The following is a 25,626-nucleotide window of genomic DNA, read 5'->3' as shown; positions in this document are numbered from 1 at the left end:
TCTCTGTACTTTGGCGCCCTCTGTCGTCTTGAAACAACCGGAATCCGGATGTTCCCATCTTTTGCTTTTGTCAGAGCATCGTTGCCGCAAGAATCGCTACTATCGTTCTGCTTTGGAGATAAAAACGTACAAACACACAAAGAATGTCCACCTCTTCTAACTTGACCACTATGAAAAAGGCGGTACAGCAGCTTCGCTTCGAGGCGAGCATAAACAGAGTGAAGGTGAGCAGGAGTTTGTGGCTGTTTTTTGTGGCGAATATCTGAGACGTGTCGCCTGTTACACTGATCCGCTAACACTAGCTAGAGCTTGAAGCTATCGACCGCATATAGGCCATGATCAACAGGCATAAGAAGGTAATTTTGCTTTGAGTTGAAATGTAAGAAACGTTTCTTTACTTTGAACATGTAAAGAGCAGAGAATGTTGAGGATAGCTGTTTGTAGTATCAGGAGTTCCTAATACCTTAAAAGGGAGGACGAATACAGCGCGTATAATTGTAAAAAAAACAAGTTTTCACCATAAATCTATCACCTTACTAACACTAAACACAAGGATCTCCGAGCTGGTCATAAAAGTTGAATATTGACAACATGCGTTACTTATTTCTATTAATGTACTATATGATATTTGCAGAAGCTAACAATATAGTAGCGGTACATGTCCCCCGATATCGCTGGGTAAATAATTTAGACTCTGGTTAAGATATAGTTTTTCTTTTTAAGTAGGGGGTCTGAAAATGCCCCAAGAAATAATTTAAATATTGATTTACAGTTTGTGGCAAATGTGTAGGTTAATTTAAGAATGTTGTAGGGTATTAAATATGCAACAAGTATTTGCACTTGTACAGTATTTATTTCATGGGTGTGCGCAGCAACAACTCGGAATGTTCCCAAAGCCTAACCCAAAGGGGCATCGCTGCTCTTAGAGCAGCTTAACTAAACATTGCCAGTTTTACAACGCATAACTTATTTCATGGTACTTTGTGGCAAAAGAACCATGAGAATAAAAATAATAGAGAAAGTTTAAAATGTCTTAGAAAAATAGTAACTGGGTATAAGCTGTGACTCTCAATTTTCCATATATTGTTGTTCTGTAGATAGTCACTCCAAAAAGAAAAATAAAAGATTGCTGAACAAGCTAGCCGTTTAAATGCCTTATAGAAGCATATTAAAAGAAAGTTGGGTTAAAGGAAAACATGTGGTAGAAAAAATAGGTGCACATGCAACACAATTGCAAGATTGCTGAGGATTGTTCAGCAAAGTTCATTCTTTGCTGAACAATCTATTGAGGCACTTTAAACGAGACACTGGTTACATTCTGTCATTAGTTACTCAAGATATTTCCATCTGTTAGCACCACGCCTCTGTCACATAGTGTGCTCTGTGCTCTCGATACCTGATAGAAATAATTAGCATGCCTCTCCTCTTAAAACTGCAGTAGATAACTTTTATTATATATATGTATTTTTTTCCATATTTAGTAAAGGTGTCACTTGACACTAAGACACATTTGCTGGTTTTGATTGGTTGTTTCTGATGAGGAGTGGTCCATTTTTGCAGATAGCATTAGAACCACAGGAAGGAGACAGGAACTCATTTTTTTTTCCTTCACAGATTTGTCTCCCACTGTGAGGACATGTTGCTAGTTTTAATAAATATGGAAAAAACACATTTTACTGAAGCTTTAAAATTGTAATGTTAAAGAGTAAGAACACAGAGCAAGAGTTAAAAAACATTTTTTGGTAATAAATTGTATAAGTGTAACATTTTGTTAGAGCTTAATAAACTGGCTCTCCCTTTCATTTAGATAACAGAAACATTAAATATGTAGTCTTTGATAAAATGTTGAAATCGTTGCATTAGATTGATTTTTCTGCTCCTAATAAAAAGCCATATTTGTTTGATGAGAACTTATTAAATCCAAAGGGACCACAACAATGGGATTTCTTCAGACACTAATGGGGAAATATATCATCAATACTTTTAATGTCTTCCTGAAAATAGCGAATACTGCATTTCTACATTCCTAAAGCACCAGGCCCATGTAGTGAGAGATTATCTGTTTTTGTAGCGATCCTATAATTGCAGTTGGCTTGTATTCAAACTGATGCAACATGTTTTCAACTACAAGCTTAAATGACACCCTGCTATTTTTAGTGATGCAGTATTCATTCTAGTACATCTCCACCCAAGAGATTAAAAGAGCTTTAAGTATTTGTACAGTTTAACTCATTGGTACCCTGCTATATGACTCAAATTTATTATTCTTACTTTTAAATATACTTGGGGTTTTTTTTATTGTTATTTCCCTTTGGGATCAATTAAGCATTTTTTAATTGAATGGAAATTTTTCAATTTAATGGCAGTATATGTATTTTTTCCATTAAAGTCCTGATTCTTTGGTTGTCAGGTTTCCCAGGCAGCTGTGGACCTGCAGCAGTTTTGCTTGCAGAATGCCTTGCAGGACCCTCTGCTCACTGGAGTGTCCTCCAGCACCAACCCCTTCAGGCCGCAGAAAGTCTGCTCCTTTTTGTGAAATTACCCTCTTCATTGGTTAGTAGGCCATACACATGCAGCACTATCACATGTATGATTAATATATCTGTAAAGTAGCTTTAATACTCTTTCCAATGTTTTTGTAAATGTTCTTTTTTAAAACAAAGTCAATTTACTCTGCCTGTGGTTGTTTCTTTGTCCTGCAGGCCTTCATTTAAACGTTACAGGGAAGTTGACCTCAGCACTGCTCCTCATGCCAAGCCATTATACTGCCACGGGAAGTGTAGAACACATTGACGTCGTATCAGGAAAATTAATTATTAGGAACATTAGAGTAAAGGAAGAGTTCTTTTTTTTCATGGCACACTGTGTTTTTTAAGTAATTCATTGTGCCTTTTTGTATCAATTTGTTGTGGTCTTTTTTTTTTGTTGCTTTGATCTTTTTGTATTTAAAAATAAAAAAATCATACCTACAAAGTTTTTTTTTCTTTGTATTTTTAAATGTAAGCGGTTTTCTATGAAAACATTAACAGAGTGAAGGAGCCAACAAAAGATTACAGCTGTGATTTATTGCAAAGATTCTTGACTTTTTTATTTGGTTATTAGAAGCAGAGATTTGAGAAGAGAGAAAATGCATAAATAGTATAAATTTTATATCTAATTTATCCAGCATGTAAAGATAAAATAAGGCTACATGCTATATTAATTACAAATGATGGGATTTCAAATTAACAACACAAAAAAACTACTTTGTTAATATTAAAAATAATGTTTATGGTAGTTTAAGCGTAAGACAACAGTAGGGATTTATTTATCACAGGATCATATAATCTTCACATGAATTTCCAAAACTATTTATTTGGTGAGATTTCAACCCTCTAGCAGGCATCTACAATTAGTAAGTTGGGATTAAAGTACAACATATATTAAATTACATTTTACATGTAAGCAATAGTAAAAAAAAAAGTTATATTTTATCTTTTTTTTTTTATTACTTTAATCATAAAGTGATCAGTGTTGACTTCCTACTGCGAATTGATTTGCCAGAATTTATGAATTTCTAAATAAAATAGATTAAAAAAAGAAAAAGTCTAGTTCCACACTATGCACTTTTTTTATGGATAACATATTTTTTTTATATTTCTTACACCAGAGAAAATATAAAATTTTTAACGCAGTCAAAAGACTTGTGCTGGCTTTCAAAACTACTTGCTCCTCTTTTAGAAATAAGTGATTTTTTCATGTTGAAGCAATTAATAATTTCCAAACTCTTAATGAAACTTTCCACCTTTAATGCGACATGAATACTGAGCAATTTAAATGAAAATGTGCTTGGTGGGAGAAAATGTAAAAGTTAAATAAGGCTGGATGTGTAATGAGGAACACACATAAACTAACACTTTGTTGAAGATGAAATACGAGTTTGTTTAGTGGGTTGATTGTGGTGATGCTACAGGATGGTTCTACACAACTGCTCTGCCTCACAGCCAGCAGCGGGGTTCCTCTTTTCACAAGGGGGGCCTCTAAACAGCTGCCCTTCTCAGTCATCGGCTCTCTGAACGGGGTGCACATGTTCGGAGGAGGACAGGGAGCGCTTTTGTCCTCCTGCGAGACTGAGGGTGGGGGAAAGGTGGTGTGGAAGGTTTTCCATGACAGTGTGATGCTCATCGCTGTGAGTGGAGGTGGATCAAGTGGAGCATGCAGCGGGGCGGAGATGTGCCGCTTACAACGCCTCTTGGAGAATGTTTGGAGCTGCATGGTGCTGGTGCTGGGACAGGATGAGCTGGTTAATCTCAGGAACATTGAAAGACTCAAGAGGGACCTGCGGTCCTGCTTCTGCCTTATCGATCAGCTGCTGGAAGAGAAGCACCAAGGAGTTCTGGGATACCTCACACACTGTGCTGATTCACTGGTTCCTCCGAACCCAACTCCTCTCCAAGAAGCTTTGGATTGCTTTGCTCAGGCTGCAGACAGCGAGTTTGGGTGCCTCTTCGTCCATGGGAGGATTGTGGTAGCTACTGAGAAGTGGTGGCGCTTGGCACCTCAGGAAGTTGTCTTACTGTGTGCCTTGGTGCGCACCTTATCTGCATCTGGATCAGCTTCTTGCGATTACCCAGTTTTCCTCCCTCAGGGAAGCCCCACAGTTGCCCATCGCCTGCTCCGCTTCCAGCTGCTCCCGGGAGCAGATGTATGTGTGCTGTGTGGTCCCACCCCATCCCTGCAAAAAGCTGAAACCGAGCTGGTGGGTCGATTATGGTCACCCCTCATAGAGACCCTGAGAAGCTGCCTGGCTGTTGGAAAGCGCTGCTTACCGGGCTCTGTACCTCTGCGGCCTGATGTGCTTGCACTTCTTCTCATTAACCGCGAGACCCGTCGTTCGGTCTCCTGTGTGCAGATTTCATCTCATCATCCACTGAGTGACTCCTCACTATCCAAATCCCGCTGCTGGGAACTGCTGGAACTATTTTATATCTTCAGCATATCACGCTACTTCACCCAGGATGAGACGTTATGCGGCTCACCAGAGGAAAGCACTCAAAGCAGCCACACAGAAGACTTTCTTCATGGATTCTCCCACCAGCCTCAACAATGCTATCTAGTAACAGAAGATTGTAAATGTTATGGACTTCAGACACAGCAGCACCAGTTTTTTCTGCTAATGTTGCCTTCTGTGCCCACCTTTGCTCTGCGTACAGTGGCTACACAAACTCTCAGCGATATAATTTCTGCAACAGCGTTTTAATTGGACTGATTTGTTTTAGTTACACCCACAGTGACGGACCTAATGTTTAGTTTGATGGAAACCAAAAAGTGATTTGGTATCACAAAGAGAACTGAAGTAGGTTGTTTATACTGTAAAGATGCACCAGGGTATTTTGATTAATATTATTTACAATCAAGTCACTGTTAGAGATGTGTCTGAACTACACTGGCTGTTAAGTTGCTTCTGTTAATGTTGAAATCTGACTAAATTGGTTTAGAGATTAATAACGAAGAATCATGTGGCACTTTGATCAATAGATGCCTGCTGTTTCTTGTTTAAGCTTGTTGAATTACTTACTCATAAATATTACCATTAAGCTTGTTTGTTCTTCTTTTTGTTTGTATGAAATGCGTGTGATATTCATAACATAAAAACTACCATATCCTACATTTACAGGAAGCAGTGGGTAAATAATGAAACAAAAAGCATTATAAAGTCGCAAAGCCGGGTTCATTTCAATCTTTTAAAATAATACAATACAATAATTACAATCAGATACAATAAATAAATGTAATAACACAGTTGATAGTTTAATTATTCATCTTATTTATATATTAACTTTAAATGTGGCCTTTAATAACATCCAGAAACAGCTTTAATACTGTTAGATCAATAATACATTTGACACTTAGAAACAACCAACCAAACAAACAGGCTGACTTGAATCCCTGAATAACATTACTTAAATAGGCTCACAAAAAAGTGAGATTTGGCAAATGGTGTTACGACTTGCATACTAATTCAAAACATTTTTAAGACTTTCAAGTTTTAATGAAAGTTTGTTCTCTCCCAAATGTGTTTTTCATGGTAGTCCAAATGTAAAGCATGTGACGGTTCAAATAAGAGGCAAAGATTAGTATGCCATGAAGATGTGCCTATGGTACTATAATGAGCAATATTTTACATGTGCAAATGATTGGAACTTTGTCACATGATGACACAACTGATGTGCTTTATGCAAAGCTCAGTGTTTTTACGTCGGCAGAAACAGTTCTCTTGGAAATGTGCTCAGTGGTAGCTCTGTCTGCATTCCACCACACAGTCTTGGAGGAACTGGACAGACATGCAATGTTGACAATGCATCATCAGATTTACCCTGAAAATTGTACTTAGCAATGCACACTTGGTTATATCCCTAAGGTGAGCTAAGTGTGGCCAAGCCCTGGTGAATGTCACTCTGTATTTGTTCCATTTGTATGACTTGTAAAATTAGGACATTTTCGGCATTAATGCCTGTTTTATGCTTAAACAAATCGCATTATTTCGAATGGTAATAACACTGAGGTGTTTTGGTCGGGTCCTGGAACTGGTAAACTCCTAGGTGGTGCACAGAAGGGAAAATGGGTGAGCTACAACAGGAATGACAGTCAGAAAGGCCAGTGCTCAATAGTTGGTTTGCATTTGCATGGCTCCCAGCATCCATCCATCCATTTTCTGTTCACCCTTGTCCCTAATGGGGTCAGGAGGTGCTGGTGCCTTTCTCCAGCTACGTTCCGGGCGAGAGGCGGGGTTTACCCTGGACAGGTCGTCAGTCTGTCGCAGGGCAACACAGAGACATACAGGACACACAACCATTCACACACATACTCACACCTAGGGAGAATTTAGAGAAACCAGTTAACCTGACAGACATGTTTTAGGACTGTGGGAGGAAGCCAGAGAACCCACGCATGCACAGGGAGAACATGCAAACTCTATACAGAAAGACTCCAGACCAGGAATCAAACCCAGGACCTTCTTGCTGCAAGGCAACAGCTCTACCAACTGCGCCACTATGCAGCCCTGGCTCCCAGCAACTTCTTTTAAATATGAAAGCCTCACCTAGGCCCAAGGGGAGGAGGGTGATAGGGCAACACGGACACACAGTTTTTGACAATTCTTCGCAGCTCTCTACAATTTCCTATTCTGACAAAAACCTCTTTCCAATAGCCCTATAAGCGCACGGCAGCACTAGGTGTTAATAGCTGTCGAAAATCCCACTTTTTTTCTAGTGAAAGTTTCATTAGCATCAAGATTTGTAGATCAATAACACATTCCTTAATATGTGCATGCTTAAATCAGTTATTACATGTCTTATAGGTGGTAAAATTACTAAATCAAATTTCTTTTAAGTTACGGTTGATATGTACAGCTTTTTTATGACATCTGAAGGTAACATAGTTAATTGCGCTATAAAATGCCATCTGGTGCCTGGAAAACTACAGGCATCTGTACTTTTCCAGGTGCCAGTACCTGGAAAAGTACAGGTACAGACACTTTTGTACCTTTAAAGTACAGATTTCAGTACTTTAAATAATTACATTCAATTTCAGGCAAGTTCACCATAGGGCTATAGAGATTTTTAATACAGAATAAAATATGCTCTTTTGTATGTACATTGCACAACTTTACAGAGCACACATGAAGGAAACTATAGCGCACATGTGATTTATTGCACATGATTACTGAAAAGTCTCATGACAAAAGGGATAAAAGACCTCCAGAAGTGTTGGGTTTTACTCTGTGGATGCTGCAGCAAAGGGTGTCAATTTAGCCAACATCTTTCTCTCACCATTTACCTCTGCATATTCTAGAGGCCGATTCAGGACAAAGCTGACTCTCCTAACCAGGCTATTGAGTCTCTTTCTGTCCCTCACGGTGTTTCCACACCCTCACCAGACCATAAAACACTGCAGAGACCACACTGTCATAATTATTTTAGTGGTATTTTGCACAAACCAAGAGACCCCAGTTTCCTCATAAGATGGAGGTGACTTTGACCCTTCTTGTACAAAACATTTATGTTTGAGAACCAGTGGAGTTTGTTTTTGAGGTTAACACCGAGATACTTATACTCTTTCACAATCTCAATGTCCAAGCCCTGGCCTGGATTTTCACTGGTGATATCTGTATGGACTTCACAAGAAAGTCAATCCACCATCTCCTTTGTCTTTGTTATGCTTGTGAAGGTTGTTGGCTTCACATCAAGTAACAAAGTTGTTAAATCTCCTTGTACTTCAGGTACAAGGAAATAATTAATTGATTAAATACTTAATGGCCAACACTTGACAATTTTGCTGCGGCCCGGGGGAATGGAGGGGACCGTCAGATAATGCTTCTGCATGTTGGTGTTCCAGCTAACGCCTTTTTTTTGCCCCGATTTTTCCTTTACGACAATCTTATAATGTCCTGCAGTGTGTGGTGTGTTACTTGGTGGTGTGTTAAATATGCCCGAACTAAAATCAACAACATATTCAACATTGCCTTGGCCCGGTTATCGCAGCCTGTGGGGTTTTCTCTGACTGGAAAAGAGAGCGCAGCCTTTTAAATGTGACAGGTAGCCAATCAGAAAGCGCGGTGACTTAAGCACGGAGGGAATTCCAAACAGTTGACATGGCAACTGAGAGTCCAGTGGACATCGGAGGTGATATGTAGAAATGTTTATTACTATAGTATGTAAATGTTATTTTTATATATGTTTATTATATGTGACTATGATTATTAAGTTAAAAATGTTAACAACGAAAAAACATAACTGGCCTCCAAATCATAAAGCGGCTGCTCCCGCCGTCTTTTATCAAACGCCTTTTCTTTTTGTTTCGTCTTTTATCGCTTTAAATGAGTCCGCAAACTATCACTACTATTTTATTATTCTAAATTCACGTATGGTATGTTGGGGGTTTTGCTGGATATCCTTCTGGAAACGGGATGTTCGTGAATGGAATCGGGATGTTCGTGGTGTGTTGAACCGATCGAACCTGTTGGACTTTTATCGGCTTTGTGGTCACAGAAGTTTGGAAAATCGGCCAAAAATCCATAAATCGTGTGAACCAGACCTAAAACTCACAAGCTCAACTTCTCTCATCTCATCTTGACCACTGCCCTAACGCTCTCTGACTCTGGTCGCTAAGGTAACGTTTACATATCCCTTCAAAATAAGATACAGATTACCCACAAAAACGAACATTTTACTTTCGTGAAAAATTTGCCTTAGGATTACGACTAATGGGAGCCCTGAGCTTGTTTCTCTGCAACGAGATGGTCCCATCTGGGAGTGATGAGAGACAATAACACCCAAAGTCTTGCTTATGCACGGGGTGGTTGGTCTCTACGTGGTGAAAGCAGTTTGAAGGCTTCATTGCCTCATTAAGGAGTTGGTCACCACACCACGCAGAGCTTGGAATGTGGGAATCACCTACCGGGATAAATCCATTCTCCTGTCTCTTCTCTAGGCCTTTTCCCCTTTGCAAAGAAACTTTCCAAAGACATCTGCTCTGTTTCTTACTCGTTTTGCTGCTTGTGGGCTCCAAGCTCCGCCCACAACCAAACCACGTCACCGCAAGTCTCACAAACAATGCCTCGCGGCGCCTTGTTTCTATGTAAACATGACTCGATTAGTGCATCATTTCTACTGGATTTTCACAACAAATCAGCTACTACAATGGACAGAGGAATTAACAAGTTCATGTCATCATCTGGGAGGAGGTTACTGGTTTCTCAGTCACAAGCTGGACGAGCAAAGATTATGTTAAAAACATAACATTCAGTCCATTATGATATCAAGTTTCCAGCCTTGATATTTCTTTCTCGATTATTAATCAGTGCTTCCCTGAATACAGCAATGGTTGATTGACTAGCTGTACTTGGTGCTAGAGTGGCTAACATGAGTAACAGTTTAGTCCAAAACCTTTTCTGCTAAGATAAAATCTTTAGTGTATGTCAGATACAGTACACATTGCATATTGATCTGTTTAGCTAATGTAAGACTGTGTAGAAGTTGTATCAGTACTGCCATTATGCTGTACTTAGCTAATGGGAAGCGTTTGTTTGTGAGATGGCTATCAACCAATGAAAAGCGGCCCCTGTGGTAAGGTCCATGCTGGCATGCAAGACCTCACTGAAAAAATCCGGTTAAAGGATTTTCAAAATAAAAGATCCTCCAGACTTAAATAATACTTAAAACAGAAATATTAAATTATTTTATGCTGCCTGGTACCAACTGGCCACGGACCAGTACCGGTCCGCGGCCTGGGGGTTGGGGATACTGGCTTACGTTATCATCCGAGAACATCTGAACATGGCAGTAGTCTGAGTTGTTTGAAGTTCGTGGTGTTCAGAGAGAAAAGGAAAGGGAAGAGAACTGTTCCCTGAGGTGCCCCAGTGCTGCAAACTACCTCCTCGGACACAGTTAGGAAGCCTCACATACTGTGGTCTGTTGGTGAGGTAGCCCATGGTTCAGGCAGCCGGCTACTAGCCCACACCAGTTAGTTCCAGCTTCCCCCTCAGCAGAGTGATGGGGATGTTGCTATTATGGAAAATACAGCATTAAGAAAAATGCAGGATATTTAAATGAATGTTATTATTGCAAATATTTAAAAATTATGTTGCAATGTCATGTTTTCCTTATAGCATACAGCTCTTAAGTTGCACTAAGAGGTGCCTAAGCATCCCCAGTAATACACCATGCAGGAGGAGCACTCAGAATAATGAAGGCGAAAAATTTGCCTTCCAAGTCTCATCCCAAACTGCATGGAGCTCAGCATAAAACAGAATGGAGCAAAGTTAGAAGATTCAGTTGACCGTCTGCCTGAATTTTCCTGAGCTGTCGTGGTTCAGTAACCGGAGAAGTGGCTCTGATAGACAAATTCACGGTGCCTGGAATATCTGGGGACAGTGGGAGGGGACGAGGGATGGGATAACGGGCTTATGAAGCAGCAGGGAGGGTTGGGATACGCCTTCTGGACGCATTTAACAAATCCTCACCCCCCAAAAAACTCATAAAAGTTTGTTAAAGAGTGTGGATATTGTTGTGTTACTAAGCGCCACCTTTTGGCTAATGCTTTATCGAAGTCGATTTGGAAAGGTCCAAAGGTCTGATCGCTCAGGCATTTTTAAGAGAGCGGAGGTGCCAATTACGCAACTTTGATATCTCCTCTGTCGTCTGAGGAAACCGGCGTGGTGCTTGTGGCTCTACACCTCTGTGGGATTTAAAAAAACAAACAAAAAAACACTTTGCCAGCTCTTTTCATCAGACTTTGTGTAACATGTCAGCCACGCGTGTGCAGTTTATTTCACCCAGAACCCTACGGCTTCTAAGCCCGGGGCGAAGCGCGCTGTTCTTACCCGGCTGCGGTGGACCGCATCGGGGTGGCGGTGTTCCCGGGTTCCGTTCACTGACTTCTCCTCCTTTGTCCTCCTCTTCTTCTCCCGGCAGAGCCTTATCCAGTTTGAGCACTACGCGACGTGCACTTCCCAAAACAAAAATGTCCGATAACGGGACGATGTCTCGGGGCAAGGTGCTGACCATCGACAACATGAACCCCACAGTGAAGAAGGTGGAGTACGCCGTGCGGGGGCCCATCGTGCAGCGAGCTGTGGAGCTGGAGAAGGAGCTCAGTGAGGTCAGTGTAGCAGGCCAGCTGATAAAAATACCATCTGGAGCCTGCATGCTTACGTTGTTTGTTGTGCAAGTTCAAAATGTTTGTGCTCTCAAGATGTATTTCTTAATTTGGTCTAAAGTGGACATGAACAAAATAATTTGATCTGATAATCAAGAATCCAGAGTATTTATTTAAATGGCAATGGAAATGAATGAATGTTAATGAAAATGACCCAGATCTAGTCTGAAATCCCTGTCTGATAGATAAGTTAAAAATAAAATACAGTTTGCCAAACATAAACATAAAACGGCACACGGAATAGATGATGTCAAGAGCTAAAATGTAAGAGGAACTGCATCAGCAAAACAAATGCCAACAAGAAAAACATCAATGTAATATTTTGGGTCTAATCCTACTTATCAAAGTCCACCAGTTAGTTACTTATTCTTGAATTTGATTGCTCTTGACAAGTTAAACCAGTCTGATCATGTTAACACTGTGTGACAGTGTCACTTTCTTTGACAAATGAAGTGTTATTTCCTACATTTCTAGGGCTCAATGTTTTGGCTTTTTGGTTAATTAAAATTTTCAAATTATAGTTGCTCATGAAAAAATCTAAAGTAAGCTGTTTATACAATCTTCTTATGTCTTTGTTACACAGTTTAATTTCAGTGGCTTAAAGCAGAGTTTCTCAATACTTTTCTAAACCGTTTTTGTAGAAAGCACCGACCCAGTTTTCTGACCAACACCCCTTTCTTTTTTCTGTACATAAAGAGAAAAAACATTCCACGGGTACTTCGTCAAATAAAAAAACAACAACTAAATCCTAGATTAAAATACAGTGAATTAAGCAAATCAAATTCAAATAGCCACTTTTTAAATGTTTTTTATTGCTGTGAATTGAAATAAATCTAATTACCAAACTTAATTTTGCTGCATTTTTGACGATTGGAAAGTCAATTCAAATCTGTCAGTGATTTATTAGTGTGTATCCACTTTCAAAATAAATGTATTTTGTTTTTTATTCATTTACTTTTAAAACATATCTCTTTTATTCATGAATGCATCACTTACTGAGAAATGTGTCTTCTGTGAATATGGGAAACTTTCTTCATCTCTAAGAGATTTTCTTGTAGCATTTATCATTTGTTTCCAGTTATTATTTTCCCCAGATGAATCCCTCCCTATTGAATCCCTGTTTGTGGTGATGTGACAGCTGTTAATGTACCAAGTGCAGTCTGGTGTGAAGACTGTCTTCACCTGAGTGCTTTTGCTGAGAAAAGAATAAGCATGAGACTGCGTTTCAGTGACGTGTCCTGGCTGGGAGTGTAATGATAGTGGTAACCTTTTAACCAGATGCTTCACTGGGCCCCACAGAAGTAATGCTCTGTTTACTTTGACACAGGCTTGTCCTCATTTGATCTCCCTCTTTATTGGTGTGGTTATTTGGCTTTCTTCCAGCTAATTTATTTTCTTCTTAGCAGTACAAAAGTTTGATCAGGTGCTTTGAGCTGACATGTTGAAGCTCAAAAAGCAGAATGCATCGTAGTTGGCTCTGGCTTGTAAAGCTCAGCAGGATGTTGAAAGACCTTTAGTGGTGAATTAATGCATTTTTCAAAAAAAGTTTAGGTTTCATATATAGATGCACCAAATAATGTAAACCAAACATTTTCCCACTCAATTTTTAGTTTACAGGTCCACCAAGCATCAGTGTCCTTTGATACTTTTTGAGTTTAATTAAAACCATATAACTTGTGCTTTGGTGTGTAAGTGGTGACATTTGTGTAATTCCTTTTTTTTTTCTGAATAAAATAGGATTCAAATCAACAGCGTCTTAAAAATATATAATTTTTTTTTCTCCATTATAGTTCAAAGAAAAAAATAAATAGATTCAACAGATCATTACTTGAAGGAAACTAAAAATCTGTATTGGCCACGACAAATCTGATTGATACATCTTTGAAAGCATAATTGCTCTCAATCTTTCACATTGTTCAGTACTTAACATAACTATTGACCTGTGCATTATTAAACTCCTTTCAGTTTTAGATTTCAATAAATAAAAAAAATCCGCCATTTTTAAAGGGTTAGATTATAAGGCTTTTCTTTGGATGGTGTTGGGTTACTTTGGGAAACAGGTCACTGTGGTATTCTCTCTTTTGTCTGGCACTTAAACACTCTCACACAGTAAGGTACATTGTAATTTGCTGCTCATGTTACCTACATGATCTTTTTTCAGATAGACTGGACAAGCATGGCCTTGTTTTTAACATAATACACAGTCTGTGTTACTCTCTGCTACTCAGCAGGTGCTCTGCTGAAAGTGCCATGTGAAGTTATTCCATTGCAGCTTTTGTTTTGTCTTAATGAGGCACTTATTGATAATGAATCAGGACATTGCAGAGAAAGTAGCCAAGGTAACGAACACAAAGCAGTTATATTAGTCTGATGTTTGAACTCAACTCAAGCAGATTGGCCTACGCAATTATTTTAAATGAATATTTTTATTTTAGTTCATATCAGTGACGGAGAGCAATAAGCATTGAGCTTCTCACGGTGGTTCAGTGGTGCAAAGATTAACATATTTCAAAGAGGTAATCTTCCTGAATGGGAGGTCCCCTCCACAAAGGGGGGAGTTATTCACATTGTTTGATGTTATTGGCTCAGCCATGGAGACGCCTCTCTTACGCCCATCCAGTGACGCAGCCAAAGGTCCAGGTTTCGTAAAATTCCAGCTGGACTGGATTTATCAAACAAACAGACTATTTTGATTGCTGCGGGGCGTCAGAGTCCCTGAGGTTCCTCTGGTGGGTTCTCTCCACACTATCCCCCTGTTTCTGATCTCTGTGAGCAGCTTACGTCAATGCCGCGTCTGCAGCTCCAGGAGCACCAGAGTTCAACTTTCAGCAGTAGTATTAGATGAACTTTTCTGCTGTCCTCTTATTTTAGTAATATTCTTAGCCCTCTTCATAGTTTTGATATGCAGTTTGCTCATTCCTTGTGTTATCTTGCTCTCTTTCAATTTACAGGGAATAGTTTGAAGGCCCCATCAAAATATGATTCTGTTTTACTGTTTCAAATGTTAGGTATGATAAGAGGCTTTGCTAATGTTGCAGTTTTGTCACCATATTTGTACAGTCTGTCTACATCAATGCTGTTTCAAACAGACAAAAATGTGTTTTCTTTTTACTTTCATTCTACTGAAGTAGTTTTGGTTTCTAATCTTCCAAAACCACTGTGCTTTTCCTTACGGACTTCTTGATCATTTGCTCTATTGCTGCATAATTTGCTGCATTAGGTTTGCATGTTGGGAAGAAAAAGAAGTTCAGTTTGGTCTCTTCTGAGAAGAGCACCCTGTTCCAAACATGTTTGTTGTTCCACCTGTGGAACAGCAAACATGTTTGGAACTTGTGGAACATGTGTTAAAAAAAACAACAAAACACAAAGAACAAAAAAATATGTACCATCTCATTTCTATATTTTTCCTTTAGTTAGGAAATTTCCATATTCTATACTTCTCTTTTTCTCTGACTCTATGTTTTAAGCGGCCTCTGCATTTTCTGAAAAAACAAAATGCAACAGGAAGCCACTGAAAACACAGCTACTGTAATGCTTCTGTAAATTTCCGGTGCAATCTTGAAACTGGGGTGTTTTCTAATTCAGCTGTGAAGTGTTTTCTTCCTCAAGCAACTCTGAGCATAGTAAATCTAAAGACATTAGGAAGAAGTTAGCATCTAGTATAATTCTTATAAATTTATGTAAACTGAATAGATAGTTGGCTGTAATTATTTTTACAAGTGTGTTTATGTGCTGTAGCCTTGGTTTCAAGGTTGTTTATTTGATGAGTTTGTTGTCAGCTTCCTTGTTTTTGAGAAATTGAAGCAGTTTTGATATTTCTAATCATTACTGTGAAATGAATTCCACAAATTAAATTATGTAAACTATTCAAACATCATTTCACCAAGGTTTCTTTATATGTTTTTCATGTATTCAGGGAATGAAGAAGCCCTTCGCAGAGGTCATCAGGGCCAACATTGGTGATGCACAGGCCATGGGCCAGCAGCCAATCACTTTTTTCCGACAGGTCTGCTCTTCTGCCCTTTCTCAAATTTTTCTTAGAAATACAGCTGCTCAGTATGTTTATATAAATATATATATATAAACAGCTTTCCCCATAATACATAGAAAAATGCCCTTTAGTTTTGCTGCGTTGTGTGATACATGCTGGATCTCAAATCATTTTGCCAATTCATGTTTGATTTCAAGGTGCTGGCGCTGTGTTCCTATCCTGATCTGCTGAGTGACAGCACATTCCCAGAGGATGCGAAAAGTAGAGCATGTCGCATTCTGAACTCCTGTGGAGGGAACAGTATGGGTATGTATGGCTGGGCTACATCTTTTTTTATGAACTCAGAATACATTTCAAATATAATAACTAAACCTTGCATTACAACATTTAATGTGGACATTGCACATTTTTATTTAATATAAAGGTTTTCTGTGAATGATTATTTTTGTGAAACTTTATCATAGCATCATTTATTCTCTCACTGCAGGTGCCTATAGTGCAAGTCAGGGCATAGGCTCTGTACGTCAGGATGTGGCTCGTTTCATCGAAAGGCGTGACGGCGGTGTGCCCTGCAATCCAGACAACATTTACCTCACCACAGGGGCCAGCGACGGCATTGTGGTAGTTGATTAAATCCAAATCAATTAATCCTTTATTTTTGCTTCACAAAATAACAAAGTGTTATGTTTTTATTAAAAGTTGTAAAAGATACAGTTCTGCGTAAAGGTCTTCAGTTCATTTTCCAAGAAGGTTTCCTATTTTAATAATCTCTTAAAAGATTAGAACTCCTGAGTTCTTCAAACTTTCAGAAGGTATTTTTTATTTGTGTCTGTCATCATATATTTTCCATCTAGTTATTTGAATATTCTAAAAGGATTGTGTCTTGCTTTATTTTATTACTGACCCATGAAATATTTAAGCATAAAAAGTAATAAACCAGTGTTGACATAACATGTTATCATAATCACATGTTACAAAGACACAATATATTTCTATGACTTTAGTTAAAACTTCAAGAATTTAAAATACAAAACAACCTGTCTGATATAGAATAGTATTTTGAAATCAACAAGGTGAAAATATGGTTAATTTGTGGAGTTTTAAAATTTTTCTAATTATTACACCAACTGACCAGAAGCATATAGACAGGTGAAGGCAAGCATTTAAGATGCACATGCAGAGCAACCTATGTAAAAATGTACCATAAGTTAGCATTACATACTGATTTCCATGCTTTGTAGTCTAAAGTGAAATGGTTCATTTTGGTCCAGCAGGTAAACAAGGTAAATTAACTCTGTGTGTCTCATTGAGTGTTCCCTGTACTTCTCTTTCAGACCATGCTGAAGCTGCTGGTGTGTGGTGAAGGTGCAACGCGCACAGGCGTCATGATCTCCATACCTCAGTACCCCCTGTATTCAGCTGCGCTTGCTGACCTCAGCGCTGTGCAGATCAATTATTACCTTAATGAAGAAAAGTGCTGGAGTCTGGACATCAGTGAGCTCCAGCGAGCTTTGGATGAGGCCAGACTCCACTGCAACCCCCGCGCCCTGTGCATCATCAACCCTGGAAATCCCACAGGTACATTTTTGTCACGTGTTGTTAGGCCTATAGGGTTGATGCACTTGATGATGTTTTTGTTTATGTCTTAAAATACAGTTAAATTCATAGTAACAGAACAATCATAATATATAAGATATATTTCAATTTACTGTATTGTATTAGATTAAGTAATTTACTGTCACTATACAGCAGCCTAAGAATACTCTTGTCTGATCAATCATTAAGTACTTAGATTAGGGTAAGAGGTGAAGTCACACCTCATGTGTGAGCAGTTGGTGTTACACAGCTCCACTATTTGATTGAAAGCAATGAGAAAATGATTAGTGTTGGCATTTTAAATGGTTTTTAGCTTCTATTATTAGTGATTTGCACAGTTATGATTAATAGCAATTAAGTATTTTTATATAACTCAGATCAAAATAAAAATTGCAAACATCCCAACATTGTCTGGATTTCCTGATGGGTTTGAAGACTTTCCCCTTAATTTCCAAAAATAAAAAATAAAGAAATAAAATAAAATACATATCCAAATCCAGCTTGATCCACAACGGATGGATCTGGACCCTTCAAATGGACAAACACAGAATAACTTTGCAGTAATACATTCATTTTCCTGTTGTTTTCAGACGTTTTCCCCCTCTTTAAAATGAGTGGCCTAAAGAAAGAGCCATCATGTCTCAATAGAAACTAATTTTCTTTCTCTAAAGCTCCTTACGCAGTTTGTTCTGCCTCTTACGTCTGGTACCAAAAACAGCCTACTGACCTTTCCACAGAAACAACTTCTAGACCGGAGAGTGGTGTCGTTAGCTTCAAAGTATGGATTGGAGTTTTAGTTTCCAACTGGCTGATCACGGATCCGGCCTGATCAATTCCAAAAGTGGATGATTAAGGTCATCAGCCAGCTTCTCTGTGCATCTCCATAAGCAATTACTTTATTCTATTTACAACAAAGTAAAGAATTGGAATTTTACAGAATTTGCTAAAAGCGAAGTGTTTTCTTTTTTGCAACTAATTCAAAGTCCATTTGTTTTCTTTAGTATTACAGCAACTCCTCTGTCCATTTTAATTTGTGATATTTTTTTTTTCATTATTAAGCAATTTAAAACGCCAGAAAATCTTTACCACATTAAATATTTTGAGAGTCCATTGAATCCACTAGATGGCAGCAGAACAACATAACTGACTCGCTAGCAGCAGCTTCATAATGGTTCCTTCTCTTTTAGGTCAGGTGCAGAGCAGAGAGTGCATTGAGGATGTAATCCGATTTGCTGCAAAAGAGCGTCTCTTCCTCATGGCCGATGAAGTACTGTCACACATGTTTTTAAACATCTACCTTCTTTAGATCATGTTCACCCCTAATATCAGGCATTGTGTCCCGTACTCCCAGGTGTACCAGGATAACGTGTACGCTGAGGGTTGCCAGTTCCACTCCTTTAAGAAGGTTCTGTTTGAGATGGGGCCTGAGTACTCTGAAACAGTTGAACTGGCATCGTTCCACTCCACCTCCAAGTGTTACATGGGAGAGTGAGTCTTCTCTATACTAAGAGAAAATCAATTCACGAAGATATGACAGATATAAGACAGATGTTTATGTTTAAATTTTTTATTGATCTAATTCTCTTCTTTCTTATTTTGCCTTATGTGTTGGCACATCTTTCTTGCTCTCAGGTGTGGTTTCCGCGGCGGCTACATGGAGATCATCAACATGGACGATGATGTAAAGGACCAGTTGACCAAGCTGTTTTCGGTCCGTCTCTGTTCTCCTGTTCCTGGACAAGCTCTAATGGACCTGGTGGTAAACCCCCCTCAGCCTGGGGAACCTTCATATGAGCGCTTCATCCAGGCATGTAGAAAGAAACTGATCTACAAATCAGGTGTAATCTACTATTCATAGGAAATTGCCACATTTTTAGTGTGAAACATGAATGTCAGGTTTTGCCCCACAAAATGTACAAATGCACAATAATAAAAGTTGTATATTAGACCTAATATTTTCCTTTGTGTTCTGCTAACAGCTTGAAACTGAAAAGCTCTATGAGAATTGTTTACATATTTCTATTTGAGGGAATTCTGGCCATAATGAAGTTGTCTATTTTTTTAACAGTAATAATATATGTAAATAAATGTGCCCCAGTTTGAATGGAATGCATTTGGTATAAGGGATTGTATTAAAAAGTAAAAGAAAATATGAATATTTAACTTACAGGTCAGCATTGTATTTTAATTTGTGATGCATGTGCCTTAATAGACTTTAAAACATATAAAATACAAAACAGCGTCAACATAACATCCTGTAAGACTAAACAGTATAAAACCAAATAATTTACTAAACAGAAATAGGAGGATCTCATTCTAAAATTACATTTATTTATGATTCTATTGTTTCTCTTGTTTAGGAAACTGGTTCCGATTTCATTTTAAGTAAATCCTGTTAGTGTAGTTTTAGCTCTGCAGTTAAGGAAGTCCAGATCTCTGCACCTCATTCAGAGAAGAAGGTTATGCTTGATGCGCCATGAGTCATTGAACCACAAGCTGTAAGTGGTACCAATAGGTCACTGGGCAACACTGGAGGCTTTACCATGTAAGCCAGTTTGTGGTTTAAAACCTTGATCCAATTTTTATATTTTATCATATTTGGTTTCTTAAGAACAAAAGTATACAGTCTTATTTGCTGCCTCTCTGCTTTCACAATTGTCATTGTTAGCATTTTTATTGTTGTAGGTTCTGCTTGTGACCAAGAGGTTGCACCAACAACTAATTGGCAAAATATTATTGAATGTATTAAAATATTTGCTGCATTATTGATTGTTTTGAAACCGAATAAAATCAGACTCTCTTTGCACTTGACAGTCAGCTGAGTCAGGATCTGCATCTCAAATGTTGCGTATGTTCTGAGGTTCTAGTAAAATCTGTCTTCACCTTGCCTGATTTAATTTGTTTTCTTTCTGTTTTCTCTCACTCTTCCAGGAACGCACGACTACATTAAGTGCTTTGGCAGAGAAGGCCAAACTTACTGAGCAGGTACTCAATACCGTGGAGGGCATCCGCTGCAATCCTGTGCAGGGTGCGATGTACTCCTTTCCTTGCATTACCATACCTGAAAGGGCCATCCAAGAGGCCAAGGTTAGTTCTGAGACTTTTTCTTCAAGTGTCCCAGTGATTCAAGCTGCTTTGTGTGGTTGGTTCATGGTAATTAGACCAATTTTGAACAACAAAAAGCAGAAGAATGAATTGAGTGAACACATAACTATTTTTACCCCAAACACTCCAATCTACCAGTCATTCTTCATTGAATATGTTTTTTCTTTTGTGAAGAAACTAATACACTCTAAGAAAACAGGGCTGCAATAATGTTCAACAGTTGGGACTAAATAATTAAACTTGCTCATGATGTGTTACTTCTTCCCCACTGTTTGCAAAGGAGAACAAATGATTTCCAATAGCTTTCAGTGGCTGTTCTGTTTTACAGTTGACTGCCTAGTAGGAATTTTAGGGCAGTGTGAAAAGTGCCGCTAATTAGAAACTGATTAGCTTTTCAAAGGATAAGGTCAGCGTCTACCTGACCTACTGAAACCCGATCAATCTGCCTGACTTGGTTCAGTATATTCAATTCTCTCAAAATGTTCACCAGCAAAGATACAGCTTCCTTATGTCATTGACATTATCAACAGTTTTTGGATTGATCTTTTGAAAAATCTTAATTTAAATACTACATATACACAAGTACCCTATTCATAAAATGTATTCACAATCTTAGAAAAACATTTAATCAAGAGCTATTTGATATGTGCGGAGGAACTGTGTTACCGTGACTGTAAATCTGAACAAAGAATTTTTGCTTTAAAAAGCAGAATAAGGACTATTAACACAGTAAGGAATAAAGTCAAGGGTATTTTAGAAGTGTTTATCAGAAGTTCATAGCTGATTAATAACCAATTCACTTCGGATGTAGGTACAGCAGGAAACTCTTGCTTGAAAAGGTGACTAATTTAGACATCTTGGCATTTTATTTCAGTCCAACACTGTTTAAATGGACTTATTATACAATCATTCCTACTGAATTAAAGTAATTTAAAAACAAAATTCTTCATAAAGTCAGTGCGTTTTCTTTTATGTCTACCTTTTTAAATAAAGGGATAGTCTGTTCTCTTTTTTTAATAAAAGGTTGAAAATATTAAAAAAAAAAAAAGTAAAGTGTTTTTCACATTTATAATGGTAAACTTTTGTCAAAAGAGCCGCAAGCTTCAATTATAGAATTTTTCTCGTTTTCTCTCCCAGAAACTTGGTCAGCAGCCGGATATGTTTTACTGCATGAAGATGCTGGAAGAGACGGGAATTTGCCTCGTCCCTGGAAGTGGTTTTGGCCAAAGAGAAGGAACATACCACTTCAGGTACAAAATATTTCCTCTTGTAGGCTGCAAAACATGTTGGATTGTATCGGGGCAGTACAAACTTGTGGAAGGAGGTGCAGTAGTCAGATAATATAAAAAAAAACCTTTTTAGCTTTTATCCAAAGCAGTATGCAGAAGAATGGCACAGTCAAAGTCAAGAGCTAAATCAACAAATAATCTGTGGTGAGACATATCCCAAAATACATCAGGTGTAACTGAAATGAAAAGTGTTTTTAGAAGGTGTTGAGTTAGAGGTGCAGAATCCACATGCAAAATGTAAATATTGTTAAAAAAATATATATAGATAAAATGAAAACAATATTTCTTTCACTTGAAAATCATTCAGCAATTTGTGTTTTGGTCTAGCACATAAAATCTCTAAAATATACCTTGAAGTTTGTGGTTATAACTATACAAAATGTGGGAAAAGTGTAAGGGGTTTAAATCTTTTGCAAGGTTTGGTAAGTTCATACAAGAATACTTTCTATACAGAATACACAGCTCTGATCGACCTTGTTGGCACGTGAACAAAAGTTTTTCCTGTAGAAGGTTTTAAACTGAATGAAAACACTCAGAAGTGGCAGCAGTGAGAGCTCTCTAAATGTTTGGGAACACTAGATGCAATGCTTTATTATTCTCCCTTTTCATTCAGGAAATGGAAAAAAATTAAGTTTTTACACAGGGGCTGCAGAATTTGGACCAGCAATTACAGATTTTGTTATGATTTATTTTTAACAGCCCTGTAACATATAAAAGAATATGAGCAACAAAAGATGTTTTCTGGGCTCCGAGAGCCTAACTAAACAAGGTTACTGCAATATGCTCAATAGCAGTGATGGCTCGGAGCTCACACAGACACACATATGGAGTATATGTGTGTGTGTGCATATAATATGGCAGAAAGCTATACAAAAAGTGAAAGTGTAAGCAACTTATTTTACAATTCGCCTTCTTCCTATCAACATATTACAGGGCACTGTTCTTTGCCAATTTCTTCTTAGTGCAAACCTACAGTATAGTGAAAAATTCTCTCTTTTATAGGCTGTTTGTTTTTCACATCTGAATGATTCCAATTAAAAAAGGTTTATTTATAGACAAAAAATTGTAGTATCCTTAATAAACAGTTTGGTCAGTTTGGTCTTAGTTGTTGGCGTTTACTAGCTGCACCCTCCTATCAATTTAAAAAGGGTTGTATCAAGAAGTCACCCAGAAGATTACTAAAGAACAACATCGAAAGCATCGCAACTTTCCTTAGTTGAGTCTGGTGTTTTTGATTCAAAAATTACATCAATGACAATAAGGTGAAAACCAGAAAAGAACATAAACACCTGTCTTAACATTTGCAAAAATAATCTTGAGGCTTTTTGGAAAATATTTTGACTCCACATTCTACTACCATATTCTAATAAATTTGACTTCTTCAACATGTCTGAAGATTCATGTTAATTTTTGCTACTTATTTCTCTTTTCAATCCAGAATGACCATCTTGCCACCAAAAGATAAGCTGAAGATTTTGCTAAACAACGTTAAGGAGTTCCACCAGCGGTTCACCCAGCAGTATTCCTAAATTAAAGCATCAATTATACCTCGACTTCCTTAAGAAGAGTTTTTGCCAACTACACTAAAAAGTCTAAGCCAATCAGAATATATCTGTCTCTAATAAGTGCCTTTTCTACAATGGTTTCTTTGGTGGTCCCTGAGACGTAGCACTTATAGTCATGCACATTTGGACTTTTATGGACCAGTTTACAGGGAAACTGGGAGAAAAAAATATATAACTGGAAATGAAAACTAGACAGCCCTGTGTTAGTTGTGGTGCACAAAGTGCAGCTTCCTGTCTGTGATGTTTAATTTTCAAAGACTGTAAATACTTTCTGTCTGCGTCTGGGCTTACAGTAACCGTTAATGTAAAACTGAAAAAAGGAAGTACAGCTTATGAAAAAGGTTGTGCATCTCAAACTTGGAAATGTTTAACTGGGCGAGGTACTTCATTCCTTCAAACTGAAAAGAATTTACTGAAAGTCTCACTTGCATGACATTTCAATAGGCATTAATTTTGTGGAGTTGGTATTAAATGTGAAAATATGTTTTATGAGTTTATGACCTTTAAAGTTAGAAAAATATTTTGAATTGGGTTGGGATCTTTCTTTGCTTTTCCGCTAAATGTTTTCAAAGCTTAGTTCTTATTTCTCAAAACAGATTTTCAGAAGAGAATTTTTACTTGATTTTACCTAATCTTAAAAACGTGTTATGTTAAGTTTACAGATTTTTTTGATTTTTTTTTTTAAACAAAATCCACAATGTTTGTAATTTCACACTTAAATTGTTTACTGTACTGTCTGTAATGGGCTGGAGGAGAATGATTCACTCTTAACATGTCACTGGTTCAAAATGGGTTAGATATTAAACACAACTGTATAACGTTTTCAACAAAAACTATTTTTTGTGAAGTTAATTTGTTCAGTTCAAAGCATAGAAGCTGCTCATAATGATCCACACAGAGGTGGTTCTCCTTCAACCTGATTTGGATCAGAAGCTGTTGAGTTTCTCTAACAAACTCTTGATTAAAATTGCTGCACAGATGGGATTAGTGAAGCACTTCACTGACTGAGCCTCCATTTTCATCTCCCCCTGTTAGGAAGTGAACGCGGTTTTCTTTGACTAAAAAAACGTCCAGATATAAGTGTATAATTGTTCCATTTTCGCCCACAGTGTAGTTCACCGATTGATCTTTGTAGAAAAATTCAATAATGATTGTTGTTTTCTTTTTAATGGTAATTGACCAAACAATTACTATTTAGTTGTAAATATTTCATTGCTAAGTTTTTCTTTTCATTGAAAATGAATAAAAGGGGCTAACAACTGTTCAGCATTGTTTAAGAGGGACTTGTGGAAAGTCATTCTTTTCATTTTTTTTTCATAAAAAAGCATTTTTTTAAACGATCGATTCATTCTGCTCCTTAGTGTTGTAAATGTAATTCCTATAAGTAAGGAGTCATTTTTCTGAATTTTTGAATGGTTTGCAATGTGGAGCTCTGTCCATGTCCTTAAGGTTAAAATATTTCGACTCTTTATCTGACTGTAACAGAACTTCAGATTGTTCATTCCCAGGCAGTTATAGATTGAAGTTTTTGAGTTTTGAGTTATAACTTTCAGTAAAAACGTCATCTATCCAGCTTAATCTAACTTGTCTTATTCATAACAGAAAAGCAACAATTCTCACTGCAGTTAAGATGGTACAACATTATAATTATACTACTTAAAACATTTCTTACTCAAATATGCATAAAGTTCTAATAACATGTATAAATAAGAAATATCAGTTTGTAAAGTGTAGATGATTAATGCACAGAATAGTATTCCGTACATCTGTGCCGTCATGCTTTTAATAGAGTTACCCAAGTACTGGTTCACTGGACTCTACTTTCAAAATTTTTTTAAATGAACAAATATTAGCTAACAGCCAAACTTATCTTTCTTGTTAAAGAGGGAAAAGTTTAGAAGCTTTATTTCATCTAGCTTAACAACAGTGTGCAGCAATAAATTAGAAATGACCAGAACGTTATCTTGCTCTCCTCCATACAGCTAGAGAAGACTCTATCTGTACATCTTACCATACGGTACGGCAGACACATTTTATTGTCTTGAAATGACTTTTTGAATTTCTCCATATACCTTGATGCTGATTAACAGTTGTTTCTAGCCTGCATTTTCCGAATGTTTGCAGTGTTGTTCTGTTAGAACATTCTGGTCCCTCCCGCTCATGTCTCTTTTGTCTAGAATCACATTTTCAAATCTTTCAGGGTTCAAGCATTGCAGCGGTTGAAGGATTTTAGCTTTTCTGGTTCCAGCATCTTAACCTGGATACTTCAGCAAACTCATGGATCTTGGACTCAAATAAAGGAGTAACCAACGTCACAGGAATGTACATGCTCACCATCACTATTCAAAAACTTGGACAAAGGATGTGTCGGTGAGATTAGACT

At 37.7% G+C, this 25,626-nt stretch overlaps 3 protein-coding genes across 3 annotated transcripts; all 3 read left to right on the top strand.

Annotated features, from left to right (window-relative positions):
* Positions 1 to 28: 28 nt before the first annotated feature.
* Positions 29 to 2,982, top strand: LOC122841059 (guanine nucleotide-binding protein G(I)/G(S)/G(O) subunit gamma-5-like). The gene is made up of 3 exons (XM_044134009.1): positions 29 to 224; positions 2,411 to 2,553; positions 2,703 to 2,982. The coding sequence occupies exons 1-2, from the start codon at positions 144 to 146 to the stop codon at positions 2,534 to 2,536; spliced, it is 207 nt and encodes a 68-aa protein (XP_043989944.1). The 5' UTR covers positions 29 to 143; the 3' UTR covers positions 2,537 to 2,553; positions 2,703 to 2,982.
* A 931-nt stretch (positions 2,983 to 3,913) lies between these two features.
* On the top strand, positions 3,914 to 5,584 carry fuz (fuzzy planar cell polarity protein). Its single transcript, XM_044134005.1, has one exon. The coding sequence runs from the start codon at positions 3,944 to 3,946 to the stop codon at positions 5,237 to 5,239; it is 1,296 nt and encodes a 431-aa protein (XP_043989940.1). The 5' UTR covers positions 3,914 to 3,943; the 3' UTR covers positions 5,240 to 5,584.
* A 5,438-nt stretch (positions 5,585 to 11,022) lies between these two features.
* On the top strand, positions 11,023 to 23,231 carry gpt (glutamic--pyruvic transaminase). Its single transcript, XM_044134004.1, has 11 exons — positions 11,023 to 11,640; positions 15,614 to 15,703; positions 15,886 to 15,994; positions 16,176 to 16,309; positions 17,023 to 17,266; positions 18,472 to 18,551; positions 18,636 to 18,772; positions 18,917 to 19,091; positions 20,216 to 20,371; positions 21,527 to 21,639; positions 23,117 to 23,231. The coding sequence occupies exons 1-11, from the start codon at positions 11,284 to 11,286 to the stop codon at positions 23,205 to 23,207; spliced, it is 1,686 nt and encodes a 561-aa protein (XP_043989939.1). The 5' UTR covers positions 11,023 to 11,283; the 3' UTR covers positions 23,208 to 23,231.
* The last annotated feature ends 2,395 nt before the right edge of the window (positions 23,232 to 25,626 follow it).

The sequence above is a fragment of the Gambusia affinis genome, linkage group LG12 (genome assembly GCF_019740435.1).
Source record: "Gambusia affinis linkage group LG12, SWU_Gaff_1.0, whole genome shotgun sequence".
In the NCBI taxonomy this organism is placed as follows: domain Eukaryota; kingdom Metazoa; phylum Chordata; class Actinopteri; order Cyprinodontiformes; family Poeciliidae; genus Gambusia; species Gambusia affinis.
This window is presented reverse-complemented; position numbering and strand designations above follow the sequence as displayed.